A 15,106-nucleotide genomic window follows, 5' to 3' on the forward strand; every position below is an offset into this window, starting at 1 on the left:
GGATGTGAATGGAGTGCGAGGAGGCAGATGAGAAGTGATGAGGTCATCAAACATGATCGAATATACAAACTATAATTGTCTCCCAGCTAGCTCTAAAGTGTTTGTTTGCAGTGCCATACAGCATACAACAACTGCTGTGGCAGAAGACATTATGACTTTTAAGACACAAGTTTGACAAGTTTGGTATGACTCATACCAAGATGTCAGATGGTGTTTTGGGGGGTCCATAGACTATCAGATAATGCCGGTAAGGGGGATGAGGATGACCTTTTAGAATAAGCCATTTTAGAACAAGATAACATACTAGAGAATTTGAGCAGAGTCTGGTCTTGCTGTTCACTGAACTAATTTCATTTCATTATACATTCATTATCATGGCCAGAGAGCCTTGTGTTGCTATGGCTGAAGCTCTATAGTCTATAGTCTATAGTCAAAATAAAAAGCTGTGTTCTTCTCAGTATTCTCATAGCTTTGTATGTCTATAGAAGCACTGATTCTTATAGGATTTGATTTGCAGAAGGAAGATTTTTGTAGCTGCTTCTATAAGTGATATCCATGCAATAACTGTTACAATTACAAAACATTTAGGTCTACTTTACAGCAATATTGTAGTCTTAGTTCAGTTAATTAGAACTTCATTTGTTTTCTTGTTACATAAACAAACTAAACAGAGACCATCAAAACGTCTTCAAAGATTTGGCTTTTGTAATCTCTACAAACATTCAGATTTCAAATACATTTCCAGCTCAAGAGCTGCCACACATCCTACTGTCAGTCCTGGCATCAACAGCCCTCCAGTGAATTGAAAGAATTGGGATAGGCACAACAGAGAGTGAAAAAAGTCCCCAAAGTCACTTGATTTTCTGTTGCAGGGATATCATCGGATCAAGGCTTTGGTGTTTTAAGCTGAGGCAAAATTGAAAATCAGAGTCTCCCCCATGCACCCCAACCTGTATTTTTGGGAAGTGCCCTTTGTGAGATGTTCAGCCCTGCCGCTGAAGGAGTCTGTAATACACACCATGACCTACCAGCATTAAGTTGTCACTTGGTAACCAGTAGCAGAGAGTAGGATTTCAGTGTGTGAGAAAGTCCACCAAAGCTGTGTGTGCTGCTGTCATGATGTCTGACTTGCTGACAGCTCACTTCCATGTAGCTATGTCATTCAATCTGTCCACAAGTATCTCCAATTCCTTGTCATACGCAGCTAAACAAACATGACAATAACTCATCTCGCTGCCCCAGGAGCTGCAGGATGGACAAGTGAGGGCTGCTGAAGATAAGGCCTCCTTTGCAATCTGGAGATAAAGAAATGCCTACTTAGAGATATCAACCGTAAGGAAATGGAGGCTTAAATATAAGAACTGTATCTCTTCCTGGAGAATCTGAGTGGAAATTGAAAAAAAAAAAAAAAGTAGAGCTACAGCGTAAAGGAGAAATATTTCATTACTTTTTTTTAATCTTTAATTTAATCACTGACTTCAAATAAAGTTACAGATTCTGTCCAGACTCGTTTTTATCTTTCAGCAAGGTATGAGCACATTTCTACTGTTCATCTGCTCTATATCAGCCACAAAAGTCTCTATTGCTTTTTTAATGGGGTGCTATGGTGGAAAATACTTGTAACCTAAAGAAACTCTGGATTATTAGACTGTGAGACTTACATATATACCCAGAGATAATCAGAATCCAGACTCCTTGAGGCCTGAATATACCACTACAGAGACCACAACGTATCTCCACCATGGATACTATTTGGCACCTTGGCACACACCTTGGCACAAGGCAAACAATGCCTCAAACAGGTGAATGGTTCTCCACTTATACACACGCATATACAAACAGCACCACACCTTGAGGCAAACCAAGCCTGGGTCTTTCAGCTGTTCCTCCTGATCAGGCCGGCCCATCAGCGCTACACTATATTTACCTGCTTCCTGGGTTACACAGCCCGGGGGAGGGGGGCTTAAACAGCACAGGAAGGTGGATAAGGGTCGGCAGCTCCGGGACACTTTCAGTAAACGGCATCCTTGGTGGGCTTCAGGGCTGAGCCAAGACCCCAAGATGATTCTCTCTCCCCAGGCTATTGTAAACACTCACTCCACTGGGCCCTGGCAGAGTTGTTAAGCCGGCAACTGGGTACCAAACAGCTCTGTGTCACATGAGCGGCCTGGCTGGAGTCACAGTGGCCCAGGATACTATTCTTAGCTGCAGGAATGTACACAGTGGCCTCATGGCAAGCTCCGAGAGCTCCTCACTGGAAAGCCTTGTTGTACCTCTGCTTCGCGCTCCTTCTCTCTCCATGACCACGCTGCGCACTTGACTCTCCTATTTGCTTTGGACAATGTTTTGCTATTTGGATTCCAGCTGATTTGTTTTTCTGCCTAGTCTAAGGAGACACTGCGGATATTTCTGATTTACTGAGGACAGGAGGTAAGAATTTACCAGTTGGTGCTGCTGAACTGAAAACAGATTTTACATACTTATCAATATAACACTATTGTTGTGATTTATTGTTTCAATGTGTAGTTTTCATTGTTTAACCGCACTACTCTTTAATTTGTATAGTGATATCATTACTTCAGCTGTAGGTTCCTCCTTGATTTTTTCTAGACGTTATTATTGTTCTTCATCTCAGGTCTAAGGGAGTCAGGAGTCACAGACACTGCAAATGTTTTACAGGGAGGATATTCCTAAATTAACCTTGGCATTAAGACACAATATTATTGTGACAGTTTCCCAGAAATAAAATAAATAATATTTTGTCACTAACAAACTATACAAAGGGAGATTTATTACATTATTAATGTCTAGAAACATCACCGAAAGTATCCAAAGGGTGTAAATACAATTTATCCATTAGTGTCTGACTCCTCCTAATGAATAAGCAATTTAAAATGTACATTCTGAAGCAGTCCATTATAAGAGGCTTGGGGTCTCCACCAGCACTGGTTTAACAAAGTCTGAGGAAATAATGCCAGTTGTGGAATGTCACTCATGGCCATTGGCGGTTCATAATATAGAATAATGATTAGAGGTCCAAATATATCAGACAGGGTGGGCCTGTGTGTGTGTGTGTGTGTGTGTGTGTGTGTGTGTGTGTGTGTGTGTGTGTGTGAGTGAGTAACAGTAGCTGTCGCGGGGGTGATTAGAAGACTTAGTGTTGATAATAGCCCTATGAAATTCCCCCACTCTAAACAGCAGGATCATCACAAACCCTCCAACCAGGGAGGGAGAGAGACTGAGAGGAAGAGAGAGGAAGAAGCAGAAAATATAGAAATAGCAAGAGAGACAGAGAGGAAGAGAGAAATACAGAAAGGTGGAGAGACAAAAACAGATGGCCTGTGGCATAACTCTGATAAAGTTAGCAGTGATGAGTAGCTGGATAAGGGAGATGTGGCCTAATGCTACATGGATGCATCAAGATAATTTAGGAGAAGGGGTTAAAAATAGAAAGCTGTGAGTAAGTAATCGGCACATTAGGGACAGCTGCTCTAAGAGTTCTAAGAGTTGGAGAGTGGGTTAACAAATGGAAGAGTTCACTGTCAGCTCTGCACTGTAACAGGAGGGAGGAGATGTCAAATTAGAGAAATACTAAGTGAAACTGTTCTCATATTTCTACTGGTATGCATAATCATTTTACATGATGTGAAGTTGTGGACATATAGTTCCATATAGTGAAGAATTTACAGATGACCCTAATCAATTTCTGATATCTATCAATTCAAGCATTCTCTGTAATTTACTGTGATTTCTACAGTCATTGAAAGCATTAATGCATTATGCATCATTCATTAAAAGAACTAACCCAACTTAACCTGTGTGGACCAAAGTAACAGCCTTAGAAAAAAGGAAATTCATGATGGAGCAAATAAATTAGCAGGAGGAAGGACAAGGTGTGCTAAAGTAGTTTCCCAGGCTAAGTAGCTGAGGATAGTGCTGGCAGGTGTAAGACTGTTTGATGCTGAGGGGTTGTTCCGGGTCACCAGTATTTACCGCTGGGCCCTCTGAAGGTAGGCCTAATTAAACAAAACATTTCTCATGCAGAGTAGCCACTTGATAACCCCACTTACCTGCTCTCACCCACTCACCCTCTTCTTCATCACAACATCCAAGCTAAGTTTCTACCCTCCCCACAGTTTAATACCGCAGGACAGCATAATGGTAAATCCTTTGTTTCTGTCAACCTTTCCCAATGGAAAGTAGAAATACTCAAAAACTATGATCATAACGTGATTCCTGCTTCTTTTGCCTTTCTCTCATTTCCCTCCTTCCACAGAATGGCCTGTAGATCACGTGAAGTTTTTGCTTTCAAAGACTTGGAACTTCCCTCCCATCTACTTGCCCAGCTCAACGTCCTCCGGCAGGAGCGTATCCTGACAGACGTCCTGCTTTGCACTGAGCACCGGGAGATCCCCTGCCACCGGAACATCCTGGTCTCCAGCAGCCCATACTTCCGCGCCATGTTCTGCAGCAACTTTCTGGAAAGTAGCCAGGCCCGTGTGGACCTGAAGGGAATCTCGTCAGACGTCCTCAGTGGCATTGTGGACTACGTCTACACAGGCACCATCACTATCACCATGGAGATCGTGCTCCCACTCATGCAGGCAGCATCCATGCTTCACTATGGACATCTCTTTGAGGCCTGCTCGATGTTTCTCCAGGAGCAGCTCAGTCCAGACAACTGTCTGAGCATGATACGACTTTCTGAGATCCTTCATTGCGAGAGTTTAAGGGAGAGGGCAAAAGAGATGGCTGTGAGGTGTTTCTCTGATGTGGCCGCTACAGAGGACTTCTGTGAGCTGTCCCTTCCTGAACTGATGTGTTACTTAGAAGACGACCGTCTTTGTGCAGAGGAAGAGCAGGTGTTTGAGACCCTCTTGGCGTGGATCCACCATGACCCATTCTCACGACGCGGTGCTATCCATGATCTCTTCAAGAAAGTCCGTCTTCGCTACATCCACCCAACTTACCTGTTCCAGTTTATCGCTAATGACCCATTGGTGCAGTCTTCCACCCTTTGTACCGAGATCATTGAGTCAGTGCGTCGCCTCATGCTCTCTGTCAGCACCAAGTGCAGCCGTGAGCTCAAGCCACTTTGGACCACACCGCGGCGTTACACCTGCCGAGAAACGCTGGTAGTGGTTGGAGGGCGCAAAAACAATGAACAGACTTCTCGAGAAGCGTTGCTATATGATGAGAGGACCCATCGTTGGCAGTGGTTGGCCAAGCTGCCTCTGCGCCTCTACAAAGCCGCGTACGTGTGTATTCATAGCATCCTGTATGTGGTTGGTGGGCTCAGTCTCTGCATGACATCAGGCGACAGTGCAGTCAGTGCTACAGTTTATACACTCTCCCTTAAGACCAACCAGTGGCGGACCGCTGAACCTATGTTGGAGCCACGATATGCCCACCAAAGCGTGTCCTATCTGCACTTTATATTTGTCCTAGGAGGCATTGGGGTAGACAAACAAATCTCCCACTCAGTAGAGAGGTATAACAGTATGTTTAATCAATGGGAGCCCATGGCGCCAATGCCCACACCGGTGCTGCATCCAGCAGTTGCAGCCAGTGATCAGAGGATCTATGTTTTCGGAGGGGAGGACGCCATGCAGAACCCTGTCAGGCTGATTCAGGTAGAGAAGACTTCTCGCTTCAACATTATTGGATCAACATGAAGTTCCAGTTCAACATTATTACCAATCCAATATGGCCATGGCCTTAAACAGAATTAATTGTCAATATGTGCAGATAGAAAATATATTTACTGTAAAAATCCAACACTCATGAGAAACTTCAGAATGTTTGAGTAATTATTATGTATACCAAATGTCACACAAGCGGATGGTGAATTACAATCTTATTTTTTGATGCTATAGTAAACAGGTTGGCTAATTGTCCAATGATATGTGTGGTGTGTCAATAGGTGTATCACATCTCTCGCAACCTGTGGTCCAGGCTAGAGACCAGGACAGTGAAGAATGTTTGTGCTCCTGCTGCCGTCATCGAGGACAAGATCTACATCATAGGAGGTGGGCCCAGGGAATTGTTTAGAGCCTGCTTTTTCATGTATGGAAAACAAATAGGTTGTTTTCCCTAGCTGTTACATATTTCCACATGAAAACATGTTCATGAACAGCTTTAGATATAATTTCAAAGAGAATTTTAAATGATGTATAGTGCATCTTTAAAGATGGCCTCAATGAATATTTAATTTCCAGGGTACACCAGACGAATGATAGCTTACGACACCAAAGCCAACAAATTTGTCAAGTGTGAGAATCTGAAGGAACGAAGGATGCATCACAGCGCTACAGTGATCAACAACAAGCTCTATGTGACTGGTGGACGCATCCTCAATGGTCATGATGTCATCGAGGACTCAGACTGCTTTGAGTGTTATGACCCCAAGACGGACGTGTGGACCTCGAAGGGCTCCCTGCCGTACAAGTTGTTTGACCATGGCTCCCTGCCATTGGTCTGCGTTTCCAACAGACCCAATCCACCATGACCCACCACCCAACCCAGCCACTTTGGGTCAATGCCTTGCTACATGTTCTACATCCCCCCTTTTGCCATGATTTATTGGCCTGCCTCTAGCTACAAATGGGAAACCATCTCAAACTGACTGCGTTCCTTCACGCAGCTCAGCCTCTGCCGCAACTTAGCGGCATGTTAGGCCAGGCTGGCCATCATCTGCGGCGTTTTAAATCAAAGGAGACCTCAGCTGGCAATCAGAAGTGTCATGGCTAAGGCACCTGTGGGGGAACTGAACTGAGAACCCCAGAGATAACGAGAGACAGACATACTTACACAACAAGCAGCTGTTCAGACACATACGTAATCCAAAAAAGCTCTTTCCACAGATGGCTGCAGTGTTTTGACGCTTACTAAAGGCGTTAATGCTTTAATTTCAGTCTGTGTGTCAGTTGCAGTTGAATTACCTAGAACAATTGAATGCACAGTGAATTTTGCGTCTGCTGGTAAACTGTATGGGCTCTGCTTGTCTTGTGAGACGGCAACAGACAGATCAGGCATAAAATACATAGGCACTTTAAAGAGTTTACATTCCTCCTTGACCCACATGCTTCTATCAGAGTTCACTTCCTGATGAGAACCATCAAGACAAAAGATGGACAGCTCCTCCTGTTAGCAGAGCCGCTGGCCAAGTTAGCTATGGCTGCTACCATATTTGCTGGAATGTAGCTGGGAAGGAGAATTTTGCTGAAATTAAATTATCTGGGCCAACACTAATTTAGCCAGCTTGATTTATGACTTTGGGAATTATTACTGTATCCCTCAACAAAGTATGTACATCATTCTGTCCTATGTGATGTTGTTTGACTTCCAACATTACATACTGAAAGTAGAATATGTCCAAGACTTCAGAGATGCTGTAGATTAGCCTAAGCACTGTGTATAGAAATTATTTACAGTGTTTCCTTTAGTGGTGATTTATCTTTAATTTCACCATGTGCTATTGCAGCTAGATGAAAGAACTAGTCACTGGTTCTGCAGGCAGCTATGTTGATGTGTGGACATGTGACGTTACTGCATTTGAATGCCCAAGGGTGATGCAGTGACCTACTGAAGGGCAACCATGAGAGGAAAGGGTGTTTTTAAGGGTTTACACCATGTGCTCATTTGCAAATGTAACGTGCAGAAGCATGTCCACAGATATGAAATCAAACCTTCCATTCATCTGATAAAATTCCTGTAGAAGAGAACAAACAGTTGAGAACATTGTCTTTAGATATCCAAGAAAAAACAGTGCAATTGTGCATAAACATAAACAGCTCCCAGTGGTGTGTATTGGAGTCCAAACTGAACCACACTTATTGTATGGCAACAAGTTGTAAGACACTGGCCACTGAGGCTGTGGACAGACTGTGCCTTTTCCTTCCTTAGCATGTGACACTCTTGACCCCTATGGAACAGAGATTCACCATGGTGCTCAACCAGTCCCTGTCCCTGGTAACAATCACCATGGCAACCCTATTATCACATCACTGGATCATCCTGTGGCATCCTGTGGCAGTGAATCTATTTATTTCAAATCGCATCACTGCTCAACTGCATGATGCATAATGTGTTGCTGTTACTTGCACAAAAGATAAACTTTCTCTTTAAAATGTATAATTTACCACTGTACAATGTACATGCTTACATTTTGGATATTTATTACCCTGTGTGTGCCTTGTGTTTTTAAAAGAACAATATGTTATTTGTGTATGAATGTAGTGATACTACAAAAAAATCCAGTTTCTAATTTATTGGTTTGAATCTCCCTAAAATACAAGAACAACTGATAGAATCTCTCTTTGACAGTGGTGCAGATTTTGTCTCTCTTTTACTAGACTGTCTTCAGTTGAACTAAATGGGTCTCCCTTTGTAGAGTGGCTGAGTCATGTTCCTTCATACTCAAGGGATGATTGTTGACAGTGACACAGGAACATGTTCACTGGCTATCAGGTGACACATTGGCAGCTATGCATACATCAACAGACAAGTACCAGTGCAACTTGCACTGAAATATTGGATTACATTTAACTTTGATGCAGACGTACTGTTGTATACACTGACACTGAGTCACAAAAACCAATTTACAGTCCATTCGGCATGTTATGGATACATCCCTTATGTTAGCACATGACGGTCCTGTGCCGAGCTCCTTGACCCCTCAGGGCACGTTCTGTCCATAAAGTGTGTCTGGCCTGGGAGGTCGACCTGTACAGCTCCAGTTACTAACTTCCCCTTGAGCGGCTCACTGTGTGTATGGTATGGCCTATTTGTATGCGGCCCACGGGTGAAGTTGACCTTAGGGGAAGAGATCCAGGATCAGCTTTCGCTTTTAAGTTTTAATCCTTGCCCATTAGTGGGGAAACCTTGAAACCTGCCCAAGAGCAGCGACCAAGGGCTAATTTCATCACACTCCACATTAGCAAGCCCCGACTGTCATTGGGTTAAATGGCTCCTCGTTAGCCTGGTCACTCTGAATGCCTCACAATATCCCTGTGTGTGTGTGTGTGTGTGTGTGTGTGTGTGTGTGTGTGTGTGTGTGTGTGTGTGTGTGTGTGTGTGTGGCCTGAACACCTAGAGCCTAACCAAATCATTTCAATATGGCATATGTCACCCAGCAGAATAGCTGTTCTTTAACTTTAAACCATAAACCTTCAAAGTTTGAACCTATTGAGAATATGACTGTGACCATTATGAGTAATTTGTCATCAGCTGGGTCAGCTGTCATTGGCTCCATTCAGTTAGCCAGTGCAGCATTTGACAAGAACAGCCTATGAAACTTTTTTTTATTAAGCTGCAGCTAAATACACAGCCTATTCGGACTGTTTATTGATGTGTGTTTGCTTGCTGCCTTACCATAGAAACCGGTGTGTGAGGGTCACCCTTCAGGGAGGCTGTGGCCTGGCAGGTTATTTTCAGTGCCTGTTACTAACCCATCAAGGGATAACGTTTCAATGTTAGCCCATACACGTACCCACATAAGTGTGGTTAAAAGACAAACATGCACACAGAGCAGCATGCATGCATTGCCACACACACACATACAAACAAGCAACCCCATCAGTATAAACCATACCCCATATAACCCTCATAGATTCTCCAAAACAAAACAAAGAGTATTTGAGCTCTTTCAGCTAAGGTTGAATCACCCGTTAAGTAAAGATTACTTCCACTGCAGTGACAGTTAAACATTCTTGCCACTTCTGTGTTAAAATGAGGCAGGTAAGGAATAACCACATTGAAAAATATAGTTTAAGATCACCAATGCCATCCCATGCTAGTTTTAAACAACTTTTTTAAGTCCATCTCATTAACTATGGCAGCATCAGTTCTCAACAACAGCAAACACTAGAGACGCCGTGTCTCTCCTGGTTGGATCACAGCACCCAGAGGCGCCTACACGGTGGTTGCCCATAGTGCTGTTTTGAAATACTAAGTGAGGGGTTTCCCCACTGTGTCATGTGAGAGGCTGTATTGCCTTGGCCAGGCTGTAACTTTACCCCTGTGTTAATGTGATAGACAGTGGGATTAGGAAGCTTTACCCCTACAGTATACAGCTATGGGTGAGCCATACTGCCATCCATTCCTGAGGTAACAGGTGGTTTAGAAATGCGATAGAGATAGAGATTCAGCCACCTGTGTGGTAATTTGATTCCATTTTTACTTAAATCCTAGTAAGATTACATATCAACCTTTTTAGATATGCTTGTTTTGAAATTGAAATGCAAAATGCATCAGTCATTTTTTTTTTGTGAGATTATATCACTTCAGTATATTAGTTCAAGTGTTGGTAAATGGTAAAAGTGTTATTATGTATTATATAAAGTATATTACAAAATACACTATGGGAGTCGTGTGTTGTCACATCTGAAGCTGCAGCAAATAAAGGTTTTGTCTGACCCCTATTGGGCATTACTGGGCAGTACATAAAGCTACTAAAAATGTATTTTACCACTCTCAAACATCACGTCAGAACCAACAGCAACAGTAGCTCACTGAAAATAAGCAATGGATTGAATATTAAAGTTGTGAATGGCTTTCATTTTTCTAAACACTGGAGTAAATCTAAGTGAAAAATTAAGAAATTAAGTAAAAAACAAGTACAGATTTTCAGTTGATAAGGTTAGAATGAAGTTCCACCTACAACTGAAGGTCTCAGTGTATGTGAAGTGTTTGGATGCAACACACCATTTTTTCTGAAGTCCTAACTTTTGCAGCACATATTGCAAAGATAGTTTGAATGTCAATACAGTTGTTATAATTCAATTCAATTCAATACTTTATTGCCATGTCAACACAGTTGATAGGAATTTGCCCCAGTGCAGCTTTTAAGAACAGACAAAAACAAAAAAAAAACACACGTAAATAAAATATATAAAATAAGAACAGCAAAAACAGTTATCACATTTATACATTCAAACATACATAATATGATAAAGTCCTAAATTGCTTACATTTGTCATATATCTGCACAATTGGACATGCCGATCCAATATTGACCAAGTAATACAGTGAAAAACAAATGTAATATCCTTCCTCTGCCACCTGATGTCCCCATGACCACTGGGTGATGTGTTGAAACAGAGCAACTTGCCTTTCACTGCACCTCTATCACCCCCTGCTGGTTAAAACAAGCATTCATTGAGTTAAGAGACCCTGCACTTCAAGCTTGAGGCTTTGCTCTACAACACTGCAAATTTGTGGTACTAAAATTCAACCCCACATAATATGTTCCAAATAAGAGATATTGGAGTCTTACATAAGAGTCTTGATCATTTTATTATAATTTCTTTCATAAAAAAAAAAAAAAAAAATCACAGTACAGCATGCACACATTCCTTACAGGGGTCTAAAATAATCTGGTCAGACACACTACTTCACTGGAGTATGGCATCATCATTTAACAGGCTGGGTAGGCTTTCTGCTCATTTGGTAAGAACTGTCACAAAACAATCAGATTATATGTACATGTGACTTTTTAACTTTTTTTTGTGTGTGTGTGTGTGTGTGTGTGTGTGTGTGTGTGTGTGTGTGTGTGTGTGTGTGTGTGTGTGTGTGTGTGTGTGTGTGTGTGTGAAAGAGAGAATGTGTTATTTGAAAGGACTAGTGCAGTGCTCGTTCGCTTTGAGCCCCGCTGCTGCACAGAGTATATTGAACGCGTCACGTGTCCAATCCATCACTGCACATCCTTGGGTCCCGAGCAATACACCCGCCAAGTGTGAAGTAGATCGGATGAACGGTTCTCAAGATATGCGAAGGAAACACATACAGAGATTCCTTGCTTTATAGTATGATGTACAATTCTATATGCATATTGCAATGACAGAGCCATACAGTTAAAAAACAATAGCCTACATTCAATGGGATGTTTTTTTTTTGTTATAGCCAAATACTAAAACTTGCAACCATTCACACAAACCTTCATCCATGAGGAACCCTAAGAAATGGCACTATGGACCCCCAAGAGGTGAAAAACAGAGATTTAAAAAAGAATGAAATTAAGACAAACATAAACAATACATTGGTCCATTAAAAGTGCTATTTGAGACTTAGAGGGGTATCTTAACAGGAAGTTTATAGACCATACAAAAGAAATAAAATCTCAATATATTAGATTGACACAAACCATAATAACACTAATAATAAACGTTTAAGAGAAGAATTCAAACTCAAGAGGCGCACGGAAAAACTTAAAAGAAACACGGCAAACTTATACTTCTAATATGTAAAAGCATAAAAATCAAGACCCAGGCATGACTGCGGTGTGTGTGACGATGCCAAAATGTGTCGTTTTCCTATGACGTCTAAATGAAGGCATTTCAGCTGTGCCTGTACCTGGATTTTTATACTTTTCCATACACAAAATCCAGTATAATTTTCCCATTCTTTACATCACTTAGTAAAGGTTTTTGAACATTAGAGTCAGGATTTTAAACAATTTAGATATACAGCATGTACACATTCATAACCCCACAATGCTGTGCTTCTATTGCCCAGCTTGGAACACAGCAGGGCAAGAAACCAGACCTTGGATTCCCCCTGTAATGTCCCCCCTATTTAATTTTAAATCATAAAAATGTATAATAGGTCCATAATTACAAAGGCATTCAGAAAAAAAGTTATTATTTTGGCACCAGGCACAGACTTTAATGTACATCATAACCAAGTGGCTAAAACCCACCCAGAAAAACACTATTCTTGCCCCTCAACTTGTCATCTCATCAGAGAGAATAGTAAATATGTATTTGACAAATCTCTACATTTGATGAAAACTGGCTAAAAAAAAATAAATGATGTAACATTTGGCATAATCTTGTTGGAAGGAGGAGGGAGGGGCGGGGGGGTGGCAGACAACTACCCCAGCAGACCTGACGAGTGGATCTACAGTGCATTTCTGTCAACAGACAATCGGTTGTTCTTCCTGAGTGCTAGTAGTAAACAGGAACTGGAAAACTTATTTACAGCTAAGATTTGTGTGGGGCCTTTGTACTATTTACACAATATCACTTCAACGCCTGGCCGGAAGAACCACTGTATCCTGCGACTCGTCCCACTCTCGTGCCAAATATACAGACTCTTACTTGGTTCACCATTGTGACATCAGCAGCTTTATTTACCCATGTTACCCACCCACAACATGCCCTGAATCATTACTGCCACTCACTGAAAAATGGTTCTCTCCACTGCTATCTGGCAGCCAGATGGATTACAACAAGGGGGCGTCCTGACCAGTGGTCTTTTTCACGAGCATCACAGCAAAGCATGCCAACTTTTCCTGAGAGGGGGTAAGGTATGAGAACCCTTACTAACTTTGGGGTGGTGGACTGGGTTCATGGTCACTTGTGATTTTTATTATTTTACTTTTTTTAACCATTTACAAACACTGCAGTGAACCTACAAATGACCAGTCAGCCTCAACCTAGATCAAATAAGATGGTTTTTTTTTTTTTACCCTGGCAAGATCCTTTAGAGGAGGGGGGTGAATGAAAGGAGGGAAGCGTACATGGTGGTTCCTACTTTCTACACCTCATTGATGGTGCGCTCCGAGGGCCTGAAGTTGGTCGAGCTGGATGACGAAATGTAGAAGGACTGGGTTTTGCGGTTGAGACGGGCGCGCTTGGTGGCCACGGACAGGCTGCGCTTGCTGGAGGAGATGATCTCCGTGATGAACTTTTTGCAGTCCACGCAGACCTCCATGGAGGCCCAGTCCTCAGTCAGCTCCTTGGGAAGCTCAGGCTCGTCCTGCGACCTGCCCTCCTTGCTGCCACTGCTGCCGTGCTTCGACAACCTGAGGACAGAGAGAAAAGAGGATGTGTCTGTAAGATCTGACGGATCCCAGCCTGTTGCTAGACATAGGGTGGCATTATGGCTGACTTTGTCCAGTATATATATATATATATTATATGAAAAAAACAGGGGATTCTGCAGTGACATACTTGTAAACAGTCCTGCGTAGGCTGTGTCGGTTGTGTCCGGATGCAAACGGGGTCTTTTCTGGCTGAGCGGGGGCAGAGGCTGCACTTGCCTCTTCCTTAGCCATGGCACTGGGGCCCAACGAATAGATGGGCAAGGTGGAGTAGGGCTTAGATGGCAGCCGCATCTGAGGTAAAAATGATGAAATTAAATGAAATGCTATTGAAAACTGCTTTTGCAACTGTGGCTTGATGCCTGGGTCCAGACCTTTGAATCCGCCCACTCAAACGAGTTGACCGATTCTGGTCTGGCATCGTGACATGAAACAGCGGTTTCTCTGTTGAAAAATGATCGGTCCAATGGGACTAACTATTAGCCAATCAGCGCCACGGGCGGGACTAACGCCGTTGTCAAGCTGTTGTCAAGTGTTGTCAAGCTGTGCGCCGGAACCAAGGAGGAGTAATAACAACTAGGGATGTGCGCGATTAGTCGACTAGTCGTTTAAACGTTTCTACCCTCACTAATCGGCACCAGAAATACTAGTCGGTTAAACTAATTATTAATAATGTACGCCGCTTAACTGTTGCGTCTAAGATGTTACGCAGCCACCTGCCACTAGCCGGGGCTGCAGCCCCAGCAGGTGGTTATGCCCGGACGTAAAGGTGGAAAGTGGGACCGGACAGAGATGACATCTCCAGCGCGGTTTGGCAGTATTTTGATCTAGAAAAAGAAAATAAGGTTGTAAACCTGTATCTCACCTAACGAAGATCCACTTGTGTGGTGGTGCGGGAAAACGCGACGCTTTCCAAAACTATGCCGGCTTCAAGTCACTATCTCTGTGTGCCTGCAACATCTGTTCCAGCTGAGAGTTTTTTCAGCTGCTGGACTTATTGTTAATAGACTGAGGTCTCGCCTTTCACCCGAACATGTTGACATGTTGATTTCGCTGAACAAAAATGTTTCGTCAGTTGAGTAAGTAGGCCTACCACGTTGTGTGTGTGTGTGTGTGTGTGTGTACCTGCTGTTTGAAGCTGATTGCCAACAGCACGCCGTTGTTGCATAGCCTAATAATCTAATGTCACGTCGATCAGTAGGCCTAATTGTTATTTTTTTGTAGGCCTATTATTGGTAGTTTTTCTGATGACAGGTTATTATTTTTTAATATTTTTTATTATTA

At 42.6% G+C, this 15,106-nt stretch overlaps 2 protein-coding genes across 4 annotated transcripts in view; one reads left to right on the forward strand and one right to left on the reverse strand.

Annotated features, from left to right (window-relative positions):
- Positions 1–4,277: 4,277 nt before the first annotated feature.
- On the forward strand, positions 4,278–6,508 carry klhl38a (kelch-like family member 38a). The gene is made up of 3 exons (XM_071522032.1): positions 4,278–5,633; positions 5,924–6,029; positions 6,219–6,508. The coding sequence occupies exons 1-3, from the start codon at positions 4,278–4,280 to the stop codon at positions 6,506–6,508; spliced, it is 1,752 nt and encodes a 583-aa protein (XP_071378133.1).
- Positions 6,509–11,548: 5,040 nt separating this feature from the next.
- The window catches only part of spire1a (spire-type actin nucleation factor 1a), a 36,911-nt gene continuing 33,353 nt past the window's right edge, over positions 11,549–15,106 (reverse strand). For all 3 annotated transcript variants that reach the window (XM_071522017.1, XM_071522018.1, XM_071522016.1), the window contains 2 exons: positions 13,953–14,116; positions 11,549–13,804 (listed from right to left, as the gene is read on the reverse strand). In XM_071522017.1, coding sequence (XP_071378118.1) covers positions 13,537–13,804; positions 13,953–14,116 — 432 coding nt within the window. In that variant the 3' untranslated portion in view covers positions 11,549–13,536. The remainder of the gene's footprint in view (positions 13,805–13,952; positions 14,117–15,106) is intronic.

This window comes from Centroberyx affinis, unplaced genomic scaffold, assembly GCF_046629955.1.
Source record: "Centroberyx affinis isolate AG114_WGS23_722 - 3 ecotype Tasmania unplaced genomic scaffold, CSIRO-AGI_Caff_v1 ptg000949l_1, whole genome shotgun sequence".
Taxonomy (NCBI): Eukaryota; Metazoa; Chordata; class Actinopteri; order Beryciformes; family Berycidae; genus Centroberyx; species Centroberyx affinis.